Source organism: Dipteris shenzhenensis, chromosome 1, assembly GCF_047967505.1.
Source record: "Dipteris shenzhenensis isolate YYH24624 ecotype China chromosome 1, Dip_SZ_1.0, whole genome shotgun sequence".
In the NCBI taxonomy this organism is placed as follows: Eukaryota; Viridiplantae; Streptophyta; class Polypodiopsida; order Gleicheniales; family Dipteridaceae; genus Dipteris; species Dipteris shenzhenensis.
Genome location: NC_141596.1, coordinates 72861635 through 72886703, shown reverse-complemented (window position 1 = coordinate 72886703; position 25069 = coordinate 72861635). Strand labels below are relative to the sequence as shown.

General features: G+C 46.8%; 1 protein-coding gene across 1 annotated transcript in view; it reads left to right on the top strand.

Moving 5' to 3' along the window:
* Positions 1–25069, top strand: part of LOC147906348 (uncharacterized) — a 604593-nt gene that overhangs the window by 430604 nt on the left and 148920 nt on the right. The window contains exon 22 of the mRNA XM_087391025.1: positions 22239–22467. Coding sequence (XP_087247151.1) covers positions 22239–22467 — 229 coding nt within the window. The remainder of the gene's footprint in view (positions 1–22238; positions 22468–25069) is intronic.

The following is a 25069-nucleotide window of genomic DNA, read 5'->3' as shown; positions in this document are numbered from 1 at the left end:
ACTTGGACATGACTTGACCTAGACATGACTTGGGTATGACGGAAGCAATACATGACTGAAGAGTGCCAAACCTCAACCTCAACTCACCATGGTCAAAGTCGATCAGAGGGAAGTACTAGCGCAATGGTACACGGGATACACTTGTTGGTGCACATGGGAAGCAGTCCAACAGTTAAGAGGTATAGGTGGTGCACCAACCCTCGCAACCAACTAGTGTCAGGAGTGCATGGAATAGACAGGAGAACACATGGAGCACGGGATTCACTGACCCAGAAGAGGCTGGAGTGTTGCGGAAGCCATCAAGGACAGAGCAGCCCACAAACGGTGGAATGGCTAAGGATGGCTAAGGGTGCAAGAAGACATCCAATAGGAAGTAGGAGAGGAGATTGGCAGCAGGGGGTGGAGCAGAGGAGGAGAAGGTGAAGAGGGGGAAAGGGGAGAGGGAGAGGGACATTCTGCCAGGGGCGAGAGGCATGAGTGAAGGAGTGAGAGGCTAGAGTCAAGAGCTCGCCTCGTGTGTATCTTCTGGGGGTGTATCAGTCATCTTGCTTTCTAATGAGTTATGCTACTCTCCATCTCTGCTCGCTACTCTAAAATCTCTTTCCGTTGTGTTCTCCTCCCCTCCTCTCCCTTCACCTGGTACAATGGACCTGTGTCATGTGCTTGAAGTTGTTGCCGTTCATGTCGAGGGTTGGCTTTCATGATGTTGTTCTGCTTTGGTCTTCTTCTTGCTCACATCACTTCAGCAATTGTACCGCTTGCACATAGTTGACACCATCGACAAGCACTCGCCTACGTACCATCAGTGACACTTATGGCATGTCTTACTCACTTCTCGCACCAGTGGCCCTAGGCCTCCGGTAATACTTCCGGAAGTGTTAGGAACCCCCCCCCCCCCCCTCAGACAGTTTCCCCACCTTCCTTTCATCTTTTCATGTCCCCTCTCAGCCTCCCCCACTCCCTTAGCTTCTTTCCTAGCCTTTCCCTCTCCCTCTCCCTCTTTCTCGCTTATCCCCTTCTTTTCCTCCTTATTTCTCTTATTAAGTTTGAGACCAATGGATCTTTATCAGTTTCGGGTCGGCCTTCCGCCCTTGATTGACGAATGGCATCTACCCATTCAAGCAATCCTCACCCACTTCAACCAGTCATGGGAACGATTATCTTTTCCAAAGACGAATTGCTGCTGCAGCTATAAAAGGACGTGGACTTGAAGAGCTCCACAACTCTTTTTGCATGCTTTCATGGATCCCATCATTCCAAGTTATAGGCTAGGGATTGGATGCTTGCAGCTATACCTTCAGAACTCGACCCCTGCCTTTCATATGTTTGTTTGTTCGAAAGTGGTTTCTTTTAGGTGGATTTTTTGTCTCCAAAGGATGTGAACACTGTGCTCAAGTGTAGCCCCCTAGCATTGGGGTCTAGGAAGATCTTTTTGACACCTTTTACCTTGGGGTTTGATCTTGTGAGGAGGACAATCAGGTCACATTGCTTTTGATCAGGTTCCCTGGCATCCCTTAGATTTATCCTCGGTTCCTTGCCATGATTGGAGCCTCATTTGGATGGTCACAGAGGTACCCCCCTCCCTAGTTTGCCCTCTACTGTAGTAGAGGCGATCAAATCAGATGGGGTTCCACCATATTGATGAATAAGGAACCCAAGGCTACCATTTAGTCTAAGCTAACAGCTTCATCTTCATCTAGGGTGGCTTGATCCAACAAGTAGGTGAAGCCCTCAACTCCCTCCACGGCCTATGCCTCATCACTGTCATCTTGGTCACCTCCAATGGGTCAATCCCCAAGTGCCCAACGCTCCTCTTCTACACTTGTTTCCTCTTCAAAATCCTCTTCCTCTAGTTCTATCGATCGGTGCGAGCCTATCCGGTAACCATATCTATTTCCAAGAATGTGGATCCTATGGGCAACCGAACCTCATTTGTGGACCAATCTTGAATGGCCTTATCCAACTATAGCCATGGTCTACCAAGAATTAGTGGATAGGTTTGTTCATCTTTCTTTTTTTTTTTTTGCGCAAAAAAGAGACTTCTATTAAGTAAGAAAGAAACTCGCTAGAGCAAGCTTTGAGCGGAAATACAACATCATGAAATCATGGGGATAAATAAAACCCCCTCAAAGTGAGGTGGAAAACAACCAAGGCTGAGGCTAAAAGTGCCACCTCAACCTTGTAGGAGTCTCAGAGAAGAAAGGAGAATCCTTCCATTCCCTGAAGAAAGAAGCCCTCCTAGCTGAGGCTGCATGGGAGCCTCCATGTATACTCATCCATACGGCCATCAAAGTATGTACAGTGTCTGTCCAGATAGTCTGTCCAGATACTAGCCAAAGTGTGCGAGGGATGAACCTGAGTACCCTCCATAGCCTTTGTGCATGTGGCTCTCCAGATATGCCAGGATGCTATGCTCGCTAAAATCTCCCAAGAAGTATTCACAGAGGCATGTACATCTGTAAAAGGAAGGTGTGGTACCACATCCAACGAACAGGACTCAATCTGATGACGTCAAACAAAAATGGCCCAGAGGAGTCAAGTCTCTCATAGAATACCTGAGGCCCTGTAAGAGAAAGCCAAGCCACTGAGCCCCATGTCATAAAGAATGGGGAGTGGGCAAAGTGATTGAAAATCCTGGCTGCCCCCATCCAAATCATCCTCGCGTGTTTGCAATCCCATAAACAATGCTGAATAGTCTCCGAAGCAGAGAGGCGACGAGGGCAAGTAGGGTCGGCTGGATCTCCAAAGGTCCACTGCAATCCCACCATGGATAGAAAGCCAAAAGAAGAGAGTGATCTTTCTATTCATGTGGGATTTCCAGAGTCTCCTTCAGAAGCATCTCTGCAGATCCGCAATGATATCAAATGTCTCCCAATGAGGAACTTTGGAAGGTCTCCAACCTCTACTACTCAGCTGAAATCTCCTGGCATTACTGACTGTGTAATGAAAGAAGGGGATGCTCTTCTCTAGATGCCCTGCGTCAATCCACTCCCACTCTCCAGGGTCCCACTGCAAATACCTAATGGGAACTCCCCTGTAGAGCCAAAGCCTCCAAGAGGGTGGAGAGTAGCCGGGAGTGTGGGTCGAGGAACCACTCTGAATCTGATCCCTGCACCAAAAGACCTACAACCTTGATAGGCTGAAAAGCAGACTCAAGCAAGATGTCCTCTGTGGATTTGAGCAATCTGCCACCATCCTGCACAGTAAAAACTAAAGCATCCTCCTGTGCATCTCGAAAGGCCAAAACCTGAAGCGGAACACCGCCTCTTGTAAAAGTACTTGCCCAAGTGGAGCAAGTGAGTGGCATATCATCTGTGTCTACCCACTCCTCTGGAAGGGCAGCCTCAATCTACAAGATCCTCCCTGCACTCCCTCTGAGATGTCCTGTCAACTGAGACTTGGTCTCCTGTGGAATTGGACCATTGCATGTAGAGTGAGGCACCAAGTGGTCTGCCATGATCATCTAAAATACTGTCATTCCACATGATGGGTTGCCTATCAATCTCTTCACGAGAGGAAGGAGGAATCCTCCGAAGAGTGCTCCTGAAACTGGCCCATGCTTTCAGAATGGCAACCATGAGAGGGGATGGTTTGTTCAATCTTTGGTCATATCCAAGACCGAAAAAGTTGGATAGGAATGTGAGTCCATCAATCTTCATGTTACCACACTTTTGACTATTCCCATAGGCTTAAATGTACGTTGATTAGCCATTCATACTTGGAAATGGACGTCACGTGTCAACTTCAAACCAAGTTGTTGCAGAGTACCTTTAGGCATGATGTTCATGGCTATACTACCATCCAGGAAGACGTTCTTTAGTTGCACCCCATTTATGTCCACAGTGAGCCTTTCTTCACACATGAGGGAAGCATACGTTGAGCAGTGATTTGGTGTCAGTCCATTGTGAATCAGTCCCTCATTTGGTGTGGGTCCACCATCCTGAACAGGTCCCTTTTGTCGACCTCCTGGCATGCAGTTGAAGAATGCAATAGTTTGGGTGCTTGGGCTAGTATTACAGCATGGCATATTTGGAGAGCCAGATGTACAGAGGCTTTGGAGGACTCCCAGGTTCACCCTTCTCAGACTATGGCCAGTATCTGGGCAGATACTATACACACTTTGATGGCCATTTGGGCGAACATACAGGGAACCTCCAGGACTGCTACTGTTAGGAGGGTTGCTTTTCTCAGAGTCTGGAGGGGTTCTCCTTTCTTCTTTGACTCTCCTTCAGGGATGAGGTGGCATTTTCAGCCGCCACCTGGGATTTTTGTTTGCTCATTCTGAGCTGTTTTTTTCTCATGCTTGACATGATGTACTCCTACACTTGAGCTTGCTCTGCGGTTTTTATTCATACTTAATGAAGTACTTTTCTTGCAAAAAAAGATCTTGCCATTCTGATGATCCTTCCTCTTTTGGAAGCTTGGTGGTCGAAGGTTATTATGGTGCAAAACTTAACTGAGACCCAACCATCTTCACTCTGCTTCCCTCAAGAAGTCTTGTAGTGAGGCATACTCAAGAAGTTTGTCAATCAATCTTATGGCAATGGGCCAAGTAATTCCTTCAAGAACCACCCCTTCATAACAAAATCATTAGGTGGGACGAACATCTTACTCTGAGTACGTTTTAATGCTCTCTTCATGCTTCATGATATCTGTGGACAACTTCTCTAGCTTCAAAGTTCGCAAGCATTCTTCCCTTAGTTCCGTCTAGGTTTGAAAATGATCACGGGGATTTGACTGTAGCATACATCAGCCACATCCTCCAAGGATGATGGAAATATTTGACTATAGCATACATCAGCCACATCCTCCAAGGATGATGGAAATATTTGTAAGAAGGCATGCTTGTACTGCACACCTTTAGCTTTACAATTAGTGAGGAATTTCCTTACATGAGGTTCCGCATCCTATGGAGTTGGCCTTTGAACTTCTGACTTTTCACATGCACTTTGTTGAGTAACTTAAGAAGTCTAGTTTTATCGGCAAGAATTAGAACCGCCATGGCTGAGGTGACACCCCTACCCACTCCAAGGGCTTGAAGCAGCAACAAGAGTTGGAGGGTGTCTTGATTGAGCAACAATAAGTGTGGGTGCCACAGGAACGTGTGAGTGTGTGTGTGTGTGTATTATTGAGCTCTGCTGTTCACCCTCGTTAGGAACCCTGCGTAGCCCCGTCCGTACGGTCGCCGTACGGTGTCCGTACGTCAGTACGGAAATTCGCGTCGGCTCTGGTTCTCCTCTGCAAAGCTCCGTACATAGCCCCGTACCTTTTGCGTTGTCCGACTTTTTCCTGAAGGTCTTTCCGTACGTCCGTACAGCTGCCCATCTTTCCGTACAAACAAGTTTCCCCGTGCCTTGTCTGTATTTCCGTGCCGTCAGACTTCTTTCCGTACAGCCCGTGTGTACATCCGTGCAATTCAGCGTTGTCCGTACAGTCCTGTACTTTTTACCGTACAAGTCTCGAGTTTTTGCTCTGGTGATTTTCCGTACAGTCCTGTGTTTCCGCCAAAATCTTACCTTTTCTTCTGAAATATAGTTCATCTTGGGTTTTTTATTGTTTTTTTCCCTCTTTTCCTTCTACAAAATTGTTTACTATCTTCTCTCGACCTCTACATCCCTCTTTCCCGTCTATCTCCTTACCAAATATACTGGTTTTGAATAGCAGCACCTCCTTGCCATGACAGATTGCCAGCTCCATCCAGGCCAAAGCTGAGAGATCCGGTAAGGCTTTTTTGAGAACCAGCTCGAGCTGCTGCTCCTCCCCGCTCCCTTGCTGCACCCTCTCCCTCAGCCCGTCCCTCCCTCTATCCCTTACCCTCAGCCCCACCCTCCCTTCTCCTCCTCCCCTTCAGCCCACAGCCCGCTCCCTCTCCTCCCCCTCTCAGCCTGCTCCTCCGCCCCCTCCCTGTCTGCCTCTCCGTCCCCTCCCTGCCTCTCCGCCCCCTCCTTGCCTCTCAGCCCGCCCCCTCCTCTCCCTCTCCTCCCCCTTCCCTTCAGCCCCCCCTCCCTCTCCTCCCCCTCTCAGCCTACTCCTCTGCCCCCTCCCTGCCTGCTCCTCCGCCCCCTCCCTGCCTCTCAACCCGCCCCTTCCTCTCCCTCTCAGCCTGCACCGCCCCCTCCCTGCCCCTCCCTCTCCTTCCTCTCCCTCTCCTCTCCCTCTCAGCCTGCCGCAGCCCCCTTCCTCCTCCTCCTCTCCCTCCTCTCCCTCTCCTCTCAGCCCGCCCCCTCCCTGCCCCTCAGCCCACCCCCTTCCTGCCTCTCCTTCCTCTCCCTCTCCTCTCCCTAGCCTGCCCCCTCCCTCCCTCTCAGACTGACCCCTCCCCTTCAACCTCTCAGCCTCTCCCCTTTACCCCTCCCCTCCCCGCTCCCTCCTCACCTCCTTTCCCCCCTATCTCCCGCAGCATTTTTTGGAGCGGAAGGAGCCTCCAAATTGTCAGAGTCGGCCTCCTCACCTCAATTGGCGATGGATACTCCGTCAGCCAATCCTACTCCACCTCCACCGGCCGCGAAAACTATTACCTTTTCTAAAGACAAGTTGCAGCAGCTCAAGAAGGATGTAGAGATTGAATGCTCTACCACGTTGCTAGCACGCATCTTCGGGTCTCACCCCTCCAGATCTCAAGCCACGGACTGGATGCTTGCGGCTCTCCCCCCAGACCTCACTCCACGATTGTTAGATGTTCGTCTTCTGGGACGAGGTTTTTTTCCAGGTTGTTTTTGACACTCCAGAGGCTGCGAGCACTGTGCTCAAAGCTGAGTTTTTACACCTGGGACACAGGAAGATCTTCTTTGAAGCCTTTCATATTGGTTTCGACCTAGTGGAGGCAGATAAGAAAATCTTTCGCTCTTCATTAGATTTCTCGAGCTTCCCCAGGTTTACCATCGACTTCTTTCTGTTATTGGGGAGCATTTTGGCGCAGTTGTTGAGATCCCACCCCTCCCTGGGTTGCCATTGACTGCAGTAGAGGCAACCAAGGCTGATGGGGTACCTAGAGTTAGGGTCCTCTGTAAGGATCCTAACCTCAAGATGGATCATGTTATGATCCAGCGCCCGGATGGTTCCTTTGTTCGCTAGAGAGTAGAGATTTCAGGCAAACAGGACCAGTGCAGGATATGCATGACCATTGGACACTTTGCCAGGGATTGCCCCAGGAAGACGAAAAGGCCCAAGAAGCCCTCTGGTACAGCTACCGCCCCATGGCCTCGACAGGGGGGACACGAGGGTGGTACAGGTCCAGCACTTGCTCCTCGGCCTCGACAGAGGGGTGGTACAGGTCTAGCACCTACTCCTCAACCTTCGCATGGCGGTCCTCGTCAGGATGGTGGTGGTACAGGTCCAGCACCTGCTCCTCGGCCTCGACAGGGGGGTGGTACAGGTCCATCACCTGCTCCTCGACCCCCACCTACCTCAGGGGCACGCGACGCTCTCTAGTGGGTTCTGACACGTGTGCAGATCCCTCCTTCAGTTTACGAGGGTACATTAGTGGACTCTGCTTCACCTCGAGCTGTCCCTCTAGTCTCACCTCGCACAGTCCGAGACACTGAAGCTTCGACCTCCTCCCCGGTTGCAGCTTCTTCCCTAGATCCAACGGTGCTAGACGCTCTTCTTGAGGCAGTAGAGGTCTCCGCGGCTGGGCAGACACAGGATAGAGAGCAGTCCTCACTTCCTCCCTTGGATAGGGGAAAGGGGATGGTTTACACTATTGATCCTCTTCCCTCAGAAGGGATCCTTCGCACTCCGGTGTCTAGCTTGCTTCATAGGAACTCGTTTTCAGCCCTGGCAGATGGTTCAGATTTTTCAAAGGAGGAGTTTGTGCCCGCTACTTTTGGGGAGCCAGTGATTGGGTTTCCTATAGACATGGCTTCTTCTTCAGGTGGCAGGGTTCTTTCCCCTGTTGATTTTCCGTCACTTGGTTCCATTCCTCCCTTCTCGAGTAGGAGGTCTTCCCCTGTTGAGGGCTTTGTTTCCGCCACTAGGTCGGGTAAGGTGTTCCACTCTACATCCTCCCATCGATGAGGATTATTAGCTGGAACATACAGGGCCTAGGTGGCATCCCACATCGCCGCCGTAGACAGCTGATCCGGGATCAGCTTCATCCAGGTGCTAATGGGGGTTCCATTGATATCTTATTTATTCAAGAGCACAAACTGGATTCTAGAGATTGTGCCAAGTCAGGCAAGTTGCTTTCTGGCCATACTTTTTGGTCGCCTGCTTTGGGCACCTGGGGGGGCACTTCTATTTCAGTTTCGCAGTCGGTTCTCCCCTTAGTTGTTGGACATGTAGTCATTATTCCCTCTAGAGCTCAGTGGATTATTCTTTTGATTGTAGGAAACATGGTCGAGTTACCATCAGACAAAAAAGGGGGTAGAGAAGGCGGACTTCACTCTTTGGAGAGAGCAGCTTGGGATGCCTTCCTTTTTCACTTCTGTGGTAGAGATACTTGGTGGGATGATGCCTTTCTTATTCAGCCACAGTCCCTCCTGTTCTCTTGGTCGATTAGGAGGCAGCAGATGCCTATTCATGCACGCATTGGCAGATTCTATGTAGATGATTGGGCACTAGACAGAGGTGGATCGGTATGCATTGCTGCTGGGGTTTCCACTTCAGACCACTTTCCTGTTGTGCTGACTATCTCAGAGCCTCACTTGAGAGGCCGGTCTGCCAGCATCAGGATTCAAGATGCCTTTTACACAGAGGAGGACCTTATAGAGGCAGCCCTGTAGATATGGGTTTCTCATGTCCAGGGTGGGCAGCCATATCCATCACATGTAGCCGCTGCCCTTTTTGGTATTAGCGCCTTCTACCGCTCAGTTGCTTGTACCAGGAGACGAGATATTCTCAGATGTGAGATTGGGGTTCGCCAGCAGTTGGCAGCTTTGCAGAGCGAAGAGCAGAAACGGCCTTCAGATGCTTGGATTCAAGAGTGCCTTGCTGCAGCAAGGGCTCATCAGCAGTTATTGCTTGATCAGAGAGCAGAGTATGCCTTTCATGCACGGGAGTCCTCCTGGATTCAGATGGGTGGTAGAGACAATAAACACTTTTTCTCTACTCTTGGCCCTAGACATAGTAGAGAGAGTGTATCCCAGCTTATTGACTCACATGGGGTTTTACAGACAGAGCCTGATGATGTCTTACACATAGCTTCAGATTTCTATGCCACCCTTCTTACTGCTGATCCTGAGACACATGATAGAGAGGATGCTAGACAGGCTATTTGGCAAAGTATCCCTGTGTTGGTGAATCAGGGTATGCATGTTCTCTACTCGATGCACCTTTCACCAACACAGAGTTCAGGACTGCACTTTCAGCCCTTCACAAGGGCAAGTGCCCAGGTTCGGATGGCCTCACCCCGTCTTTTTTCATTGCATTTTGGGATATGATTGGAGACTATATTACTTCAGCCCTGCAGGCCATTTGGGACTCTGGCGAGATGCTCGGGTCGCTTACAGAGGGTCTCATCCACCTTATCCCAAAAGGAGGTTGCAAAAATTTAGTGTCCCAGTGGAGGCCTATCACACTTCTGGGGATTTGTTACAAGATTCTGGCCAAGGCTATCAGCCTCGATTGCAGCCCCTTCTCCCTGATCTTATTCATGACACTCAGACGGGATTTGTGCATGGCAGAAGCATTTTTGATAACATTTTCTCTTTCTATGAAGCTTCAGAGTGGGCCATGCAGAGTGGCCAGAATCTAGCCATTCTACTTTTGGATTTTTAGAAAGCTTATGACAGAGTAGATTGGGGTTTTTTGGAGGGCACCCTTCTGCGCTTTGGCTTTGCTGATGCTTGGATCAGAGGTGTTTCCTCTTTGTACAGATCAGCCCACAGCTAGGTACTTATTGGTGGGGGGGTGAGAGATTTCAGATTTCGAGATCAGTCCGTTAGGGATGCCCCCTTGCTCCTTTCCTTTTTTTGTTTGTGGCCGAAGCTATGAGTATTTATGTTAGATCTCAAGCTGACATCTTTGGGCTGAGACTTCCATCAGAAGGGAAGAGGAGCTACTTGACAGTGAGTTGGCAGATGACACAGCAGTTTACTTGGATGCCACTCCACAGATGCTCACTTCTTTCAGGACAGCATTGGATTTATTTTGCTTGGCGGCAGGGGCGCAGATAAATTGGCATAAATCCAATTGCTTTTGGATCAGTGATGAGGACACTCCAGTTTGGGGGCTTGACATAGGATTCACTTGGGTTCAGAGAGGTCAGCCTTTCAAGTATTTGGGCTGCCAGGTCGGCTTGGATATTTCTACCACATAGCGGTTTGCTCCCGTTTTGGAGAGCATCAGGAGGAATCTTCTTTTTTGGAGCTCAGCCAAGCTGGATCTTGCCTCTAGAGTTGTGGTGGTCAACCAGGTCCTCTTGGCCACGGCCTGGTTTGTTTGTTCATGCTAGTGCCGTTCTAGAGACTGCATCATTCAGCTCTAAAGATCGATCAGAAACTTTCTTTGGAGTGGGCTTGATGGCACAGTAGATGCCTTAGCTAGGGTGGCTTGGGAGACTCTCATCCTCCCTACACAGGAAGGGGGTCTCAATATTATTGATCCAGATTTACAGTGCAGAGCTTTACTTTGCAAGATGGTGGTGCGGGGACTTATGCCAGGGCAGGAACCGTGGAAGGACTTTCTTATTAGCAGCATACAGAGGTGCACACCTTCTTCAGGAGGACACTGGATGAGCAGTGTTAGCTGGATCTTCACCACAGCACACCTCAGATCACCTTCGTCCCCTCTCATGGTTGCCATTCTGAAAGCTTGGGCCAGTTTCAGAAGCACTATTCGGAGGATTCCTCCTTTCTCTCGGGAAGAGATTGATAGGCAACCCATCATGTGGAATGACAGTATTTAAGATGATCATGGCAGACCACTAGGTGCCTCACTCTACATGCAGTGGTCCAGGTGGGAGAGGGGACATGCATCATCTATGGGGTCTTGGAAAGCTTTCTGCAGGCTTCTAGAGGAGACCAAATCAAGGTTGAGAGGACATCTCAGAGGGAGTGTAGGGAGGATCTTGTAGATTGAGGCAGCCCTTCCAGAGGTTTGGATAGACACAGATGATATGCCACTCACTTCCTCCACTTGGGCAAGTACTTTTACGAGAGGCGGTGTTCCGCTTCAGGTTTTGGCCTTTCGAGATGCACAGGAGGATGCTTTAGTTTTTAGTGTCTAGGATGATGGCAGATTGCTCAGGTCCACAGAGGACATCTTGCTTGAGTCTGCTTTTCAGCCTATCAGGGTTGTAGGTCTTTTGGTGCAGGGATTAGATTCATAGTGGTTCCTAGACCCAGACCCCAGGCTACTCTCCACCGGGTCTTGGAGGCTCTGGCTCTATGGGGGAGTTCCCATCAAGTATTTGCAGTGGGACCCCGGAGAGTGGGAGTGGATTGACGCAGGGCATCGAGAGAAGAGCATCCCCTTCTTTTGTTACACGGTCGATAATGCCAGGAGATATCAGCTCAGTAGTAGAGGTTAGAGACCTTCCAGAGTTCCTCATTGGGAAACATTTGATATCACTGCGGATCTACAGAGGTGCTTCTAGAGGAGACTCTGGAAATCCCACAGGAATAGAAAGATCACTATCTTCTTTTGGCTTTCTATCCATGGTGGGATTGCAATGAACCTTTGGAGGTCCACGTTCGGAGCCGACCCTACTTGCCCTCGATGCCTCTCTGCTTCGGAGACTATTCAGCATTGCTTATGGGATTATAGACAGGTGAGGATGATTTGGATGGGGGTAGCCAGGATTTTCAGTCACTTTGCCCACTCCCCATGTTTTATGACATGGGGCTCAGTGGCTTGGCTTTCTCTTATAGGGCCTCAGGTATTCTATGAGAGATTTGACTCCTCTCAGGCCATTTCGGTTCGACGTCATCGGACTGAGTCCTGTTCGTTGGATGTGGTACCACACCTTCCTTTTACAGCTGTACATGCCTCTGTGGATACTTCTTGGGAGATTCTAGCGAGCATAGCATCCTGGCATATCTGGAGAGCCAGATGCACAGAGGCTTTGGAGGGTACTCAGGTTCATCCCTCGCACATATGTACAGACACCGTACATATTGGCTAGTATCTGTACAGACACCGTACATACTTTGATGGCCGTATGGATGGGTATGCAGGGAGACTCCTGTGCAGCCTCAGCTAGGAGGGCTTCTTTCTTCAGGGAATGGAAGGATTCTCCTTTCTTCTCTGAGACTACTATAGGGTTGAGGTGGCACTTTCAGCCTCAGCCTTGGTTGTTTTCCACCTCACTCTGAGGGGGTTTTTTATTTATCCTCATGATTTCATGATGTATTCTGCTTTGAGCTTGCTCTCGTGGGTTTTTTCTCTTACTTAATAGAAGTCTCTTTCTTGAAAAAAAATATACTGGTTTTTTTGCTTCCACTACCTTTTTACAGGTACTTCATTCCTGAGTTCCCTTTCTTACAAAGCTATGGCAGAATATTCATATGAAAAAACGTTTCAAAAGGAGCATTCAGTTCCCTGCAAGAAGCAAAAGCAGGTTGAGGGTCAGCATGAGCCGATGCATGATACTCTTGAGGCTCAACTGGTATATGATGTCATGCATGAAGGATTTGCAGACACGAGGAAAGAGTGGAAAGACTCGGTTCCTTCAGTTGGCCTAATGGTTGAGGTAGATGAAATTGTGGATCCAGTCAGAGAATATGCTAAGAATGCAGTCATATTATTTTTTCCAGACCGGATGCCACCTGCCGCAGAGATAGGCAACTGGTTGACACGCACACCGGCTGGCTCGTTTGTTCGTAAAGTACACTATGCAGCCAGGGGTTTTTTTGAGGTTATCATGGTGGATGATATACACAGACAAATGCTCTTGGAACATTCGCCTCTCTTTTTTGGGCAGCAAATGGTGCATGTATTGCCATGGTCTCCCACAAGGGATTTTCAGGCTTTAATCCGACACAGATGCCCGGTTTGGGTTGAAGTTGTTGATTTCCCACAATGTATGGCCTCACTCTTGCCTAAAATTGCAGCATCTTTAGGTAAAGTGGTCTGCCCACCACGGCCAAATGGCAACTCGAACAGATTTTGCATTCTCTGGGATATTGATAATCCCACACCAGACTCTTATTCAGTCATGGTGAATAATGTGAACATGGGAAGTGCTTTTTATAAACTCAAATGGGATTATTTGCAGGGGCTTGTTTTGAGTGTAAAAAATTTGGACACATGGCTTCACAGTGTCCAATGAATCAACATAAAATGCCTCATACCACTTTGCCGGTTCAAATGCTTATCAAGGATGCTCCTACTCCAGTTGCAAATAAAAACAAAGGTAGTAGACAACTTTCTAGAAGTCAGGATAAAGGCAAAGCTCCAGTGGTTTCCAATGGGAATATTTCTTCACATTTACCTCCTGCTATTCAACCCTTGACCAAAGGACAGAAACCTCCAACTGATGGATGGCAAAGTCCAAGAAAAGTTATGTCTGCTCGAAGAATTCCACCCCCCCCGCACTTGGAATGGTGCATCTTCTAGTGGAAGTATCCCAGAGATAAATACAGGAATTGGGATTACATGGGCTGCAGTAATAGCCAGTAGAACACTCTTCCTTGAAGAAGAGGTTGCTGCTTTGCTGTCTACTTCTCAGGTGGCTACTTCTTCTCAGGGGCGAGGCCTTGACCCTGAGATAGAAATGCAAGGCTGACCTCATAAATTTTGCTGCTGTACATAGTTGTTATATTACTATAAATATCTGTAAATATGATTGCTCATATCAAATGTTTTACACTCAATGTCCAGGGGATGTGTGACAGTAGGAAATGGAAATCTGTGTGGCTGTACATCAATAGATTTCAGCCTGACATAGTGGCATTACAAGAACACAACCAACATATCTATGCAGGAAAGACAGGACACTACTGTGGATATGATATTTTCTATGCTGGGGAGCACTCTTTCTCAAGGGTAGTCCTTCTGATCAAACATGAGCTTCAACCAGTTATTGCTTTAAATGACAAAAAAGGCAGATGGCTTGTTCTCCAATGCATTATTCGAGGAGAGGTGTTTAAATTTTCTTCTGTTTATGCACCTCAGTCCTCTAGAGAAAGAACTGCAATTTGGGATGCCATGCAACAATATCCATGGAGATATCATGCCTACATATGTGGGGATTTCAATAATGCTCCACAACAGGGTGACAACACCTCCAGACATGACCATATGTTAACTCCTAAAAGGCATGCATGGTCTCAATTACTATTGCATTTGGATTTGGTTGACCTTTGGAAGGAATTGCAGCCTTTGTCACCGGGCTACACATTTCAACATAATGCCTTGTCCTCTTATTAGGCACGTTTGGATCGATGGTATAGTGTAGCTCCACAACAAAATGGGGATTTTACATGCAAAATGTGGATTGACTATGCCTTTGTGCATTCAGACCATGCACCTCTATGGTTGCGGTTATCCTTTCATGATATGCCAGATGATAGATTGCCACAAAGGAGACATCTAATCATAAACAATAGCTATTTGCAACATGCTGATTTCAAGGCAATGGTTACTGAAGCATCTCATTGTCTGTCCTCTAGCAGCCATATTCATATTGATGATGCCTGGGATTCTTTTATTTCCAAAAGCAAGTTGTGATTAGAGCTTATGGCAAGTCTTACATGAAGACTCTGAGGGAAACCATTGCTCAGGCCAAATCCACTTGTCAATACCTCACTGAACTCAGCCATCATTGTTCGTTGTCCATGCATGAGCAAACAACACTATGCCAGGCCAGACATTGTCTTAAACTAAATGATCACAGGAAACTGGCCAAATGGGAGACTAGAGCAAGACAAAGAGCCTTTACAGATAAAGGTTGCTCTTCCAAAGAAATTTTCAAAAGTTTACATCAGAGGAGACTCAAAACATAAATTTGCAGAGTGCTTATGCCTGATGGATCATGGACCACTTCACGGTCACAGCTTGCTTCTGTTTGTGTGCATCATTTCTCTCAGCAATTTGGTTCTGCAGTTCCTCCCTCACAACAGATTTTGCTTGCACAAAATTTACTATTGCAACATGTTTCTCCTATCATTTCCCCTACTCAAGCTTTGGAATTGGAGGAACCCTTTACTGAGAGGGAACTGTCAGATGCAATCAAATCATGTGGCAGATGGAAATCTCTAGGATGGGATGGTTTAACAGTCGAGTTTTTTCTAGAATATTGGCCTATTTTGAAGCATACATTGCTATATATGGTGAATGTTGCATGGCAAAATCAAAAAATGCCGGACACATGGAAGAGAGGTCTTGTTAAACTCCTTCCAAAAAAACAAATTTGTGAGTCTTTGGCAGACTGGAGACCTATCACTCTTATGCCCGTCATTTACAAAGTCACTACCAAAATGATTGTTGATCGGCTAAAGGGGTTTTTACATGATGGGTTGCATCCTGCTCAATATGGCTTTGTCCCGCGTAGGCATATCACAGATAACATTGCTAATGCCTATGTTGGAATTGAATATGCCGAACACACGTAGCAGGACGTTTTGTTATTGCAAGTTGATATTGCCAAAGCCTTTGATACTGTTCAGTGGGATTTTATTTCATTGACTATGCAGGCATTGGGATTTGGCACAAAAATGCAGCAACTCATCACTTGGCTATATCAAGATAGTAAAGCTGCCTGCATACTTTCAGGGGATATTTCTCCATCCTGGACTCTTGGTTGTTCTGTCAGGCAAGGATGTCCCCTAAGTGCTTTACTTTTTGCCATAGCCACTCATCCACTGCTTCAATATCTAGACCACCTCTTGGACATTGACCAGTTGCACGGTTTGGAGATTCTTGGCAGTCATAGCATGATTGCTCAGGCATATGCTGATGATTCATTCTTTACTCCAAAAAATACTCGGGCTGATCTGTCCATGATTATGCAGGCTCTTTCTACATATGGATTGGCTGCTGGTCTTCGAGTAAATTTTCAGAAATCAAGATTGTTGCCATTGCATGCACAGGAATGGCACAACCTTCTGTGGCCTGGGAAAATTGTCCTCGCTTCTCAATTCATTCGGCATCTCGGTTATCCTCTAGGTTGGGGACTCACGCGTTCCCAACAAACTGATTGGGTGCTAACAAAGTTAAGGGCAAAACTTGAATATTGGAAGCTTGCAACTTGGCCATTACATGTTCATTTTCGAATTACACAATCCATTTTGATAGCATACATGCAATTTTATCTGCCTCTCACTATGTTCACTAAGGCAGATCTGGTTTCTTTTATGTCAGCTATCATGGAAATTTTCTGGTGTTCAAAAAATGGCAAGAAAAGTCTTAGATTACTCTCTATGCATCGTCTCTATTCTCCAAAGATGCACGGGGGTCTGAACATTCTCAATATTCAAATGCATTTACTTGCTCACAGAGGGAAAATGATGATACAGTTTATGCAAGGAGATCAGCCTTGGGCTTTCATGATCCGCTCTCTCTTATTACATATTCACACCTCTGCCTTTGGGCATTGGCAGCCTACTCAGTGGGATTTCTTATTTGGCTCTATCCAAGGCAAGATCAGAGGTTGCCCTTTTGTCTCTCGTCTGCTTCTTGATTGGAAACATATCTTATCCCACTTGGAATGGCATGGCAGGGATTCTTTGTCGGGAAACTCTTTGAGGGCTGAGAATATTTTTTGGTCTAAAGTATTCCACCCTCCTTTGGCCATACGAGAACCCAAACGTTCTTATTTTCTCTCCTTCAAAGGCATTTCATCTGTGGCGGATGTACTTCAGGATGATGGCACAATTTTATCCTTTTCTATGGCTGCTAGCAAATACGGCTTGGGAGCTCATTATCGTCCTTTATGGCATAGGATTTCAGCAATGCTTCGACCGTACTTACCGGTACCTCGTTTGGAACTTCAGAATCGGCTTGAGGATTGGATTTTACGCTCTTCTTCCTTTCTCACAGAGCAAATATTGTTTGGCATATGGATCGCCCAATGAAATGGTGGAGAAAAAGGCTGCATCTCCTTTGGCATTACAAAGTCCCTCTTCGGCAACAGCTTTTCCTTTGGCGAGTTCTCCTTGGCATTTTTCCATCCGGCCACTTACTCGCACACAGACATATTGCTCTGGCCGTTTGTCACAGATGCCAACACTCTACTGAATCTGTGACATTTTTTGGTTCTGTCCACATACATGTGATCTCATTGCTCTCATCCGACAGAGGCTTTGAGCGAGATTTCCTACTGTTTCTTTTGGCAGATTTTTCTGGTTGTTTGGTTTTCATCCACCGAGACAGGGTTTTGATTTATTTTTTGTATGGGTGCGCTATTGGACCCTATGGACTTTATGGATGGACAAAAATCATAGAGTCTTTGGTGATCCACTATTTTCATCCTTTCTTTTTTTCAAACGATCTCTGCAACAATCATTCTACGATTGTGTTCAGACTCATTTGATTGATTAGGATGTGTATACAAATTATACTGAGATCTTTAGTTGAGTAGTAGTTACTTCGTTTTTTGAAGTAACTATGAATGTAATTATTTTACAGCAATAAAAGATTTCTTCCCAAAAAAAAAAAGTGGGTGCCACAGGAACATATGGTAGAGAGACTGATGAGACAATGCCTTTGGCTTAGACCCTGAACGTTCCAACTGACAATCCTCATCTGCGAGAGGAGGAGGCCGGATGGAAGATCCGACTCGACCTGGTAAGAGAGAAAGCCCTCTCCTACGAAAATTTCCTCCTATTAAGAGGAGGGAAGTCAATTGGGGATAGCACACCCATGCCTGTTGAGGGGAAACTATGTTCACAGATGTCTGAAAGATGTGCTACCCGAGCATAGAGGGTAAAAACTCCTCCTTTGCCTCAAACTCAGCCTAGTCTGCTAGAACTAAAAATGAAGTCCTGTAAAGTACCTCTAGCACAGGAGTGCGAAGGAGCCCTGTGGAAGGAGGAGTGGAACCAATAACCCCCTTACCTTTGTCAGGTGTAGACAGCCGTGCAAGAGAAGAAGGGGGGTGCTATAATAACCTTGCATGGTGCTGCATGACCTCGACATGAATCTGCATGACCTCGGCCACGACTTTGGCATTGTTCTCAAGCAAGGCACGGGTCTCTTGCAAAAGGTTCTCCCTAGGTGAGCACTCCTGCACATGAACACGTGAAGGGGTAGGAGCAATCTCATCTACACATGGAACCAGGACAGGAATGCCTCCTGCCTGAAGAGACGGGTCCGCAGTCCCATCAGTGGTAGCCTGAGGTGGAACTGGCTCCCCAACTCTGACAGGAACCCAACGGGGGACGATCGAAACAGGACATGCTGACTGTCATGTCCGCTCTGTAGAAGTACTAGGACGAGAGGATGACGGTCCTGGCTGTGAAGTCAAAGGTCTAGCAACGCATGAAGTAGTAGGAGCTGGACGTGAGGAAGGTCCAGGTCGAGTGAAGCTATGAGGCACACCCATGGATCTTTTAGGTCTTTTCTTTTTCTTTAGGCAATCTCTGGCAAAGTGCCCAAGGGTCCTACAAATCCTACACTGATCCTGTCTCCCTGCAATCTCGACTCTCTAGAAGGAGCCATCTGGACGCTGAAACATAATGTGGTTATCTGAGATGTTAGGGTCAAAGACAGTGACCCTAACACGCGGTACCCCATCGGACCTGACTACCTCTTTTGCTAAAGAAGGCATCTCAAGGAGAGGGGGGATCTCAGTAACCACCCCAAAGGTGGCTCCAATGGAATGTAGAAGTCGATGGTACACCTGAGGAAGATAGGGAAATCTGATGAAGAGTGACATCGTCCGGCTGTCCCCCTCGACAGGATCAAACCCCAATGAAAAACAGGTCCTGGAGCTTAGTGCTAGCGGGCTAGCCTAAAGCATTGTATGTGCTACCTCCGAGGAGTTAAAAAGAATCAGGAAGAAACCTCGCCCAAGTAGACGAATGAGGTCCCCTGCGAGGTCTCCAGGTAGAGCGGGAGCATCCAGTCCCTGGTCTGTAACCTGGAAGGGTCGGACCCATGGATGCGAGCAAAGAGCGATGTCGAACTCTCCTGCTCTGTATTGTTTTTGAGCTGTTGCAACTCGTCTTTTGAGAAAGTGATGGTTTTCGTGGCCGGTGGAAGTGTGTGAGGATTGGCTGAAGGCTGGGCCATCGTCAATTGGGGTGTGAAGGCCGACTCGAACAAAAAGGCTCCGTCCGACCAATGCTAGGAAGGGCTAGGAAGAGGAGAAACGAGGATAGAAATAGGAATAAAGAAGAGTAGGGGGGGGCCTAAGGGAGGGGAGGGTGAGGGCTAAGGGGAGAAAGGGGGAAAAGGGAGGCTGAGGGGGGGAGAGAGGCTAGGAGAGGGGGCAGCAGGGGGCGAGGTGAGAGGAGGAGGCAGCCTTGAGAGGGAGAGAGAGGGGGAGTTAGGAGGGTAGGGCGGAGAGGGAAGGGGGAGTAGATGGTAGGAGGAGAAGGAGGGAGGGCTAGGGAGAGAAGGCAGAGAGGCTAGGGGATAGGCAAAGAGGGAAGGGGCTAGCGGAGGGGCTAGGGAGTGAGGACGAGGAGAAGAGAGGGTGTAGAGGGTAGGCGGAGAGGGAGGTAGGGCTAGGGAGAGAGGTCAGAGAGGCTAGGGGATAGGCAGAGGGGCTAGGGAGAGAGGGCGGAGAGGCTAGGGGTAGGTGTAGGGGCTAGGGAGTGCAGACGGAGAGGAGGGGGTAGGCAAAGAGGTGAGAGGAGGACCGTACGGCTGAGGAAGAGGGAAGCGGGGCTGAGAGGAGAGGCTGAAGGGGTACGGGAGGGAGAGGAGAGGGCTGGCAGAGGGGAGGAGATGAGTCGAGAGGAGAGGGAGGGCCGTACGGCTGAGGAGAGGGAGGGGAGCAGCATAGGTCGGGGAGGAGCAGTAGCTCCGAATCACAAAGCAGAGTCTTGAATCCAAGATCTAGAGTCTCTTTTAGAGATTGGTGGGCTGAGAGGACACTCTCCCTCCAAGGTGGACTCAACAGGACCGTTCCATCTTCATGGCCTCCCTCAAGAATTATTGCAGGGAGGCATGCTCAAGAAGTTTTTTTTTTTTTTCAAGAAATTTACTTGATTAAGTATGAATGAAAACCACTAGAGCAAGCTCAAATGCAGGAGTACATCATGCAATGCATGAGGAAAAAGCAACTCAAAGTGAGCTAATAAAGAACCAAGGAGGAGGCTGAAAATGCCATCTCAACCCTAAAGGAAACTCAAAGAAGAAAGGAGACCCCCTCCTAACTCTGAAAAAAGTAACTCTCCTGGCAGTGGCTGCTCTAGAGGATCCCTGCATGCTCGCCCAAATGGCCATCAAAGTGTGTACTGTGTCAGTCCAAATACTGGCCATAGTCTGGGAAGGGTGAACCTGGATACCCTCCATCGCCTCTGTACACCTGGCTCTCCAAATATTGCTCAGGAAGTTTGTCCATGAGTCTAATAGCAATGGCAAGGGGTAAGGCCTTCAATAATGACCCTTTCATGATAACATCATTAGGCATCGCCATGACCCTCATTTGCATGTACATTTCAGAAATGCTCTCTCCAGGCTCAATAGTGTCTGTGAACAACTCTTGAACAATCATTTGCTCGAAATTTTTCAACTTGAAGGTCCACATAAATTTCTCCCTCAGGTCTTCCCAAGTCTAGAAGTGATCGGGAGGAAAATGACCATACCACACATCCTCTGCATCCTCCAAAGAGGAAGGAAAGATGTGAAGAAAAAGCATGCTGGTTCTCCACCCCTTTGGCCTTACATGCTATGATAAATCTTTTGAGATGAGCTTCAATATCTTCATGGAGATGGCCCTTAAACTTTTGGGTTTTCACGTGGACTTTGTTCAGCAACTCAAGAATTCTCCCTTTGTTTGTGGAGCTTAGAGCTGCCATGGCTGAGGCAACACCTTTACACAAACCGATACTTGAAGTAGTTATTACAACCATTAAAGGACTTGCCAATTGAGCCGTTTCGGCACCACAAGGCCATATGGCTGCAAGGGCATGGGTGAGACAAGGAGCCCTGATGAAGACCACAATGGCGACGTTACTACTGATATAACCATGGATGGTGCTGATGCTGAAGGTTCTATTGCTGAAAAGTAGAATTTGAGAGTGCTGAAGGCGTTACGGATGCCAAAGTAGACTAGGAGAACATAGGGGATGAAAAGGAGGGTGGTTCGCCAGGTGGTGCTGAAGACACCATGGACACAAATGTAGGGGGTGAAAATATAGAAGGTGGGAGAGTCAATGATAATGGAAGAGCAATTGATAGAGGGTGTGACAGAGTGGAAGCTATGAATGATGGGTGAGCAAGGAAGGAAAGGATATTGCAGCGGAAGGAGGAGGTGAAACACTCATGGAAAGTAGGGACATGACCGGAGCAAAAAGAGAACCAAGAGGTGCCATGAGAGGCTAGATTAGGGAGAAAACCGAGGTTGTGCATAAGAGATGGCATAGTACCTGGTCCTGGATGATCGCTGTATCCTACAACATGGCTTCTTGTAGGGTGTTCTTTTTCATGCGTGCATGATGTATTTCTACCTTGAGCTTGCTCTCGCGGGTTTTGTTCATACTAAATAGAAGTCCTTTTCTTGAAAAATACATAAAACAAATAGAATAGATCTTCTTGGAGCTCCGATGCAATTGATTACATGAATCTTTGAATGATTTCTGTACATACAAAAGCGTCTCCCCATTGTTCTTAGACTCCCTCACAGGCTGAGGTGGCATTTTCAGCCTCAACCTTGGATTTTTATCTAGACCTCTTATAGGAGTTTGATTTTTTCCTATTAGGGTATTTGTTTTCTCATGCCTTGCACAAAAGCGGATCCTCATTGTTCTCGGACTCCCTCACAAGGTTGAGGTGGCATTTTCAGACTCAACATTGGATTTTTATCTAGATCTCTTACAGGAGTTTGATTTTTCCCTATTAGGGTATTTGTTTTCTCATGCCTTGCACGATGAACTTTTCCCTCGACCTTTGCTCTCAGAGTTTCTTTCATACTTAATAGAAGTTTTTTTTTGTTTTGATGCGATACTAGAGATCCAACTCAATTTTATTATCTGAATATTATGCCACTCTTAATCTAACTAAATTGCATTTATTAGTCAGATAACTACCGATGGATGGTTTGTAAAATTATGCATTCACAAGATTCCTAATTAAATTGGCAAACATATGTTTGCTTGATATTGCAGTTTACTAGTATAACAAACTGTCCTATAAATGTTACCTATAAAGAACTATTTTGTGATCTAGAAACTCTTCTTTTCTATTAGGTTCTAGAAAATGCAATTGTGGTAGCCAACAATATTTTCAAGGCAACTAGCCAACCGGCACATGTGAATGATGGTACGGTGGGGTCGAAGTTCACATCAAAAAACCCCCAAAAGAATGTTGAGGCAATTTTAAAAAAGGAAACATTACAAGGAGAGAAAATGGATCTTTCTGTTGCAAAGGCGATACAACAAGACGTTGACATTCTATTTTCACGTTTTCAAATGCTAGGTCTCTCTCTCTCTCTCTCTCTCTCTCTCTCACACACACACACATTTTTTTTTTTTTTTTTTTTGTGAGAAGAAAGCTTGTATTTCTATATAATAATTACATTCATAGCTGCTTCAAAAAACGAAGTAGCTACTACTCAAGAAAAGATCTCAGTATAGGCTGTATACACATCCTGATCAATCAAACGAGTCTGAAAACAATCGTAGAATGATTGTTGCAGAGATCGTTTGAAAAAAAGAAAGGATGAAAATAGTGGATCACCAAAGACTCTATGATTTCTATCCATCCATAAAGTCCATAGGGTCCAATATCGCACCCATATAAAAAATAAATCAAAACCCTGTCTCTGGGGATGAAATCCAAACAACCAGAAAAATCTGCCAAAAGTAACAGTAGGAAATCGCTGTCGAAGCCTCTGTCTGATGAGAGCAATGAAATCAGAAGTATTTGGACAGGACCAAAAGATGTGGAGCACTGATTCAGTAGAGTGCGAGCATCTGTGACAAACAGCTGAAGCAATATGTCTGTGTGCGAGTAACTGTCCAGATGGAAAAATGCCAAGGAGAACTCGCCATAGAAAAAGCTGTTGTCGAAGAGGGACTTTGTAATGCCAAAGGAGACGCAGCCTTTTTCTCCACCACTTCATTGGACGATCCATATGCCAAACAATATTTGCTCTGTTGGAAATCCAAGGTGGAGGTGATAACACTCTATACAATGATGACACTGTGATATGTGAAAGCTTCAAAGGACGGACATATGAGGAAGGAGAGCATAAAATCCAATCCTCAAGCCGATGCTGTATTTCTAATTGAGGTATCAGCAAGTACGGTTGGAGCATTGCTGAAATTTTATGCCATAAAGGATGATAATGAGCTCCCAAGCCGTATTTGCGAGCAGCCAAAGAAAAAGATAGAATTGTGCCATCATCGTGAAGTACATCCGCCACAGATGAAATGTCTTTGAAGGAGAGAAAATAAGAACGTCGAGGTACTTGTATGGCCAAAGGTGGGTGGAATACTTTGGACCAAAAGAGATTCTCTACCCTCAAAGAGTTGCCCAAGAGAGAGTCCCTGCCTTTCCATTCCAAGTGGGATAAAATGTGTTTCCAATCAAGAAGCAGAGAAGAAACAAATGGGCATCCTCTGATCTTGCCTTGGATAGAGCCAAATAAAAAATCCCACTGAGTAGGCTGCCAATTTCCAAAAGCAGATGTATGAAGATGTAATAAGAGAGAGCGAATCATAAAAGCCCAAGGCTGATCTCCTTGTAGAAATTGCATCATCATTTTCCCCCTGTGAGCAAGTAAATGCATTTGAATATTGAGAATGTTCAGACCCCCGTGCATCTTTGGAGAACAGAGACGATGCATGGAGAGTAATCTGAGACTTTTCTTGCCATGTTTTGAACGCCAAAAAATTTCCATGATAGCTGACATAAATGAAACCAAATCTGCCTTGGTAAACATAGTGAGAGGCAGATAAAATTGTATGTATGCTATCAAAATGGATTGTGTAATTCGCAGACGAACATGTAATGGCCAAGTTGCAAGCTTCCAATATTCAAGTTTTGCCCTCAACTTTACTAGCACCCAATCAGTTTGTTGTGAACGGGTGAGTCCCCATCCTAAAGGATAACCAAGATGTCGAATGAATTGAGAAGCAGGAACAATTTCCCCAGGCCACAAAAGGTTGTGCCAGTCCTGTGAATGTAAGGGCAACAATTTTGATTTTTGAAAATTTACCCGAAGGCCAGCAGCCAATCCATATGTAGAAAGAGCATGCATAATCATGGACAGATCAGCCGGAGTATTTTTTGGAGTAAAGAAAGAATCATCGGCATATGCTTGAGCAATCATGCTGCGACTGCCATGGATCTCCAAACCGTGCAGCTGGTCCGTGTCCAAGAGGTGATCCAGATATTGAAGCAGTGGATGAGTGGCTATGGCAAAAAGTAAAGCACTCAGTGGGCATCCTTGTCTGACAGAGCAAGCAAGAGTCCAGGATGGAGAAATATCTCCTGAAAGTATGCAGGCAGCTTCACTATCTTGATAGAGCCAATTGATGAGTTGCTGCATTTTTGTGCCAAAACCCAAAGCCTGCATAGTCGATGAAATGAAATCCCACTGAACTGTATCAAAAGCTTTGGCAATATCAACTTGCAATAACAGAACATCCTGCTGTGTGTATTTGGCATATTCAATTCCAATGTAGGCATTAGCAATGTTATCAGTGATATGCCTACGCGGGACAAAGCCATATTGCACAGGATGCAACCCATCATGTAAAAACCCCTTTAGCCGGAGCAACAATCATTTTGGTAGTGACTTTGTATATTACAGGCATAAGAGTGATAGGTCTCCAGTCTGCCAAAGACTCACAAATTTGTTTTTTAGGAAGGAGTTTAACAAGACCTCTCTTCCATGTGTTTGGCATTTTCTGATGTTGCCATGCAGCATTCACCATAGATAGTAATGGATGCTTCAAAATGGGCCAGTATGCTAGAAAAAACTCGACTGTCAAACCATCCCATCCAGGGGATTTCCATCTGCCACATGATTTGATGGCATCTGACAGTTCCCTCTCAGTAAAGGGTTCTTCCA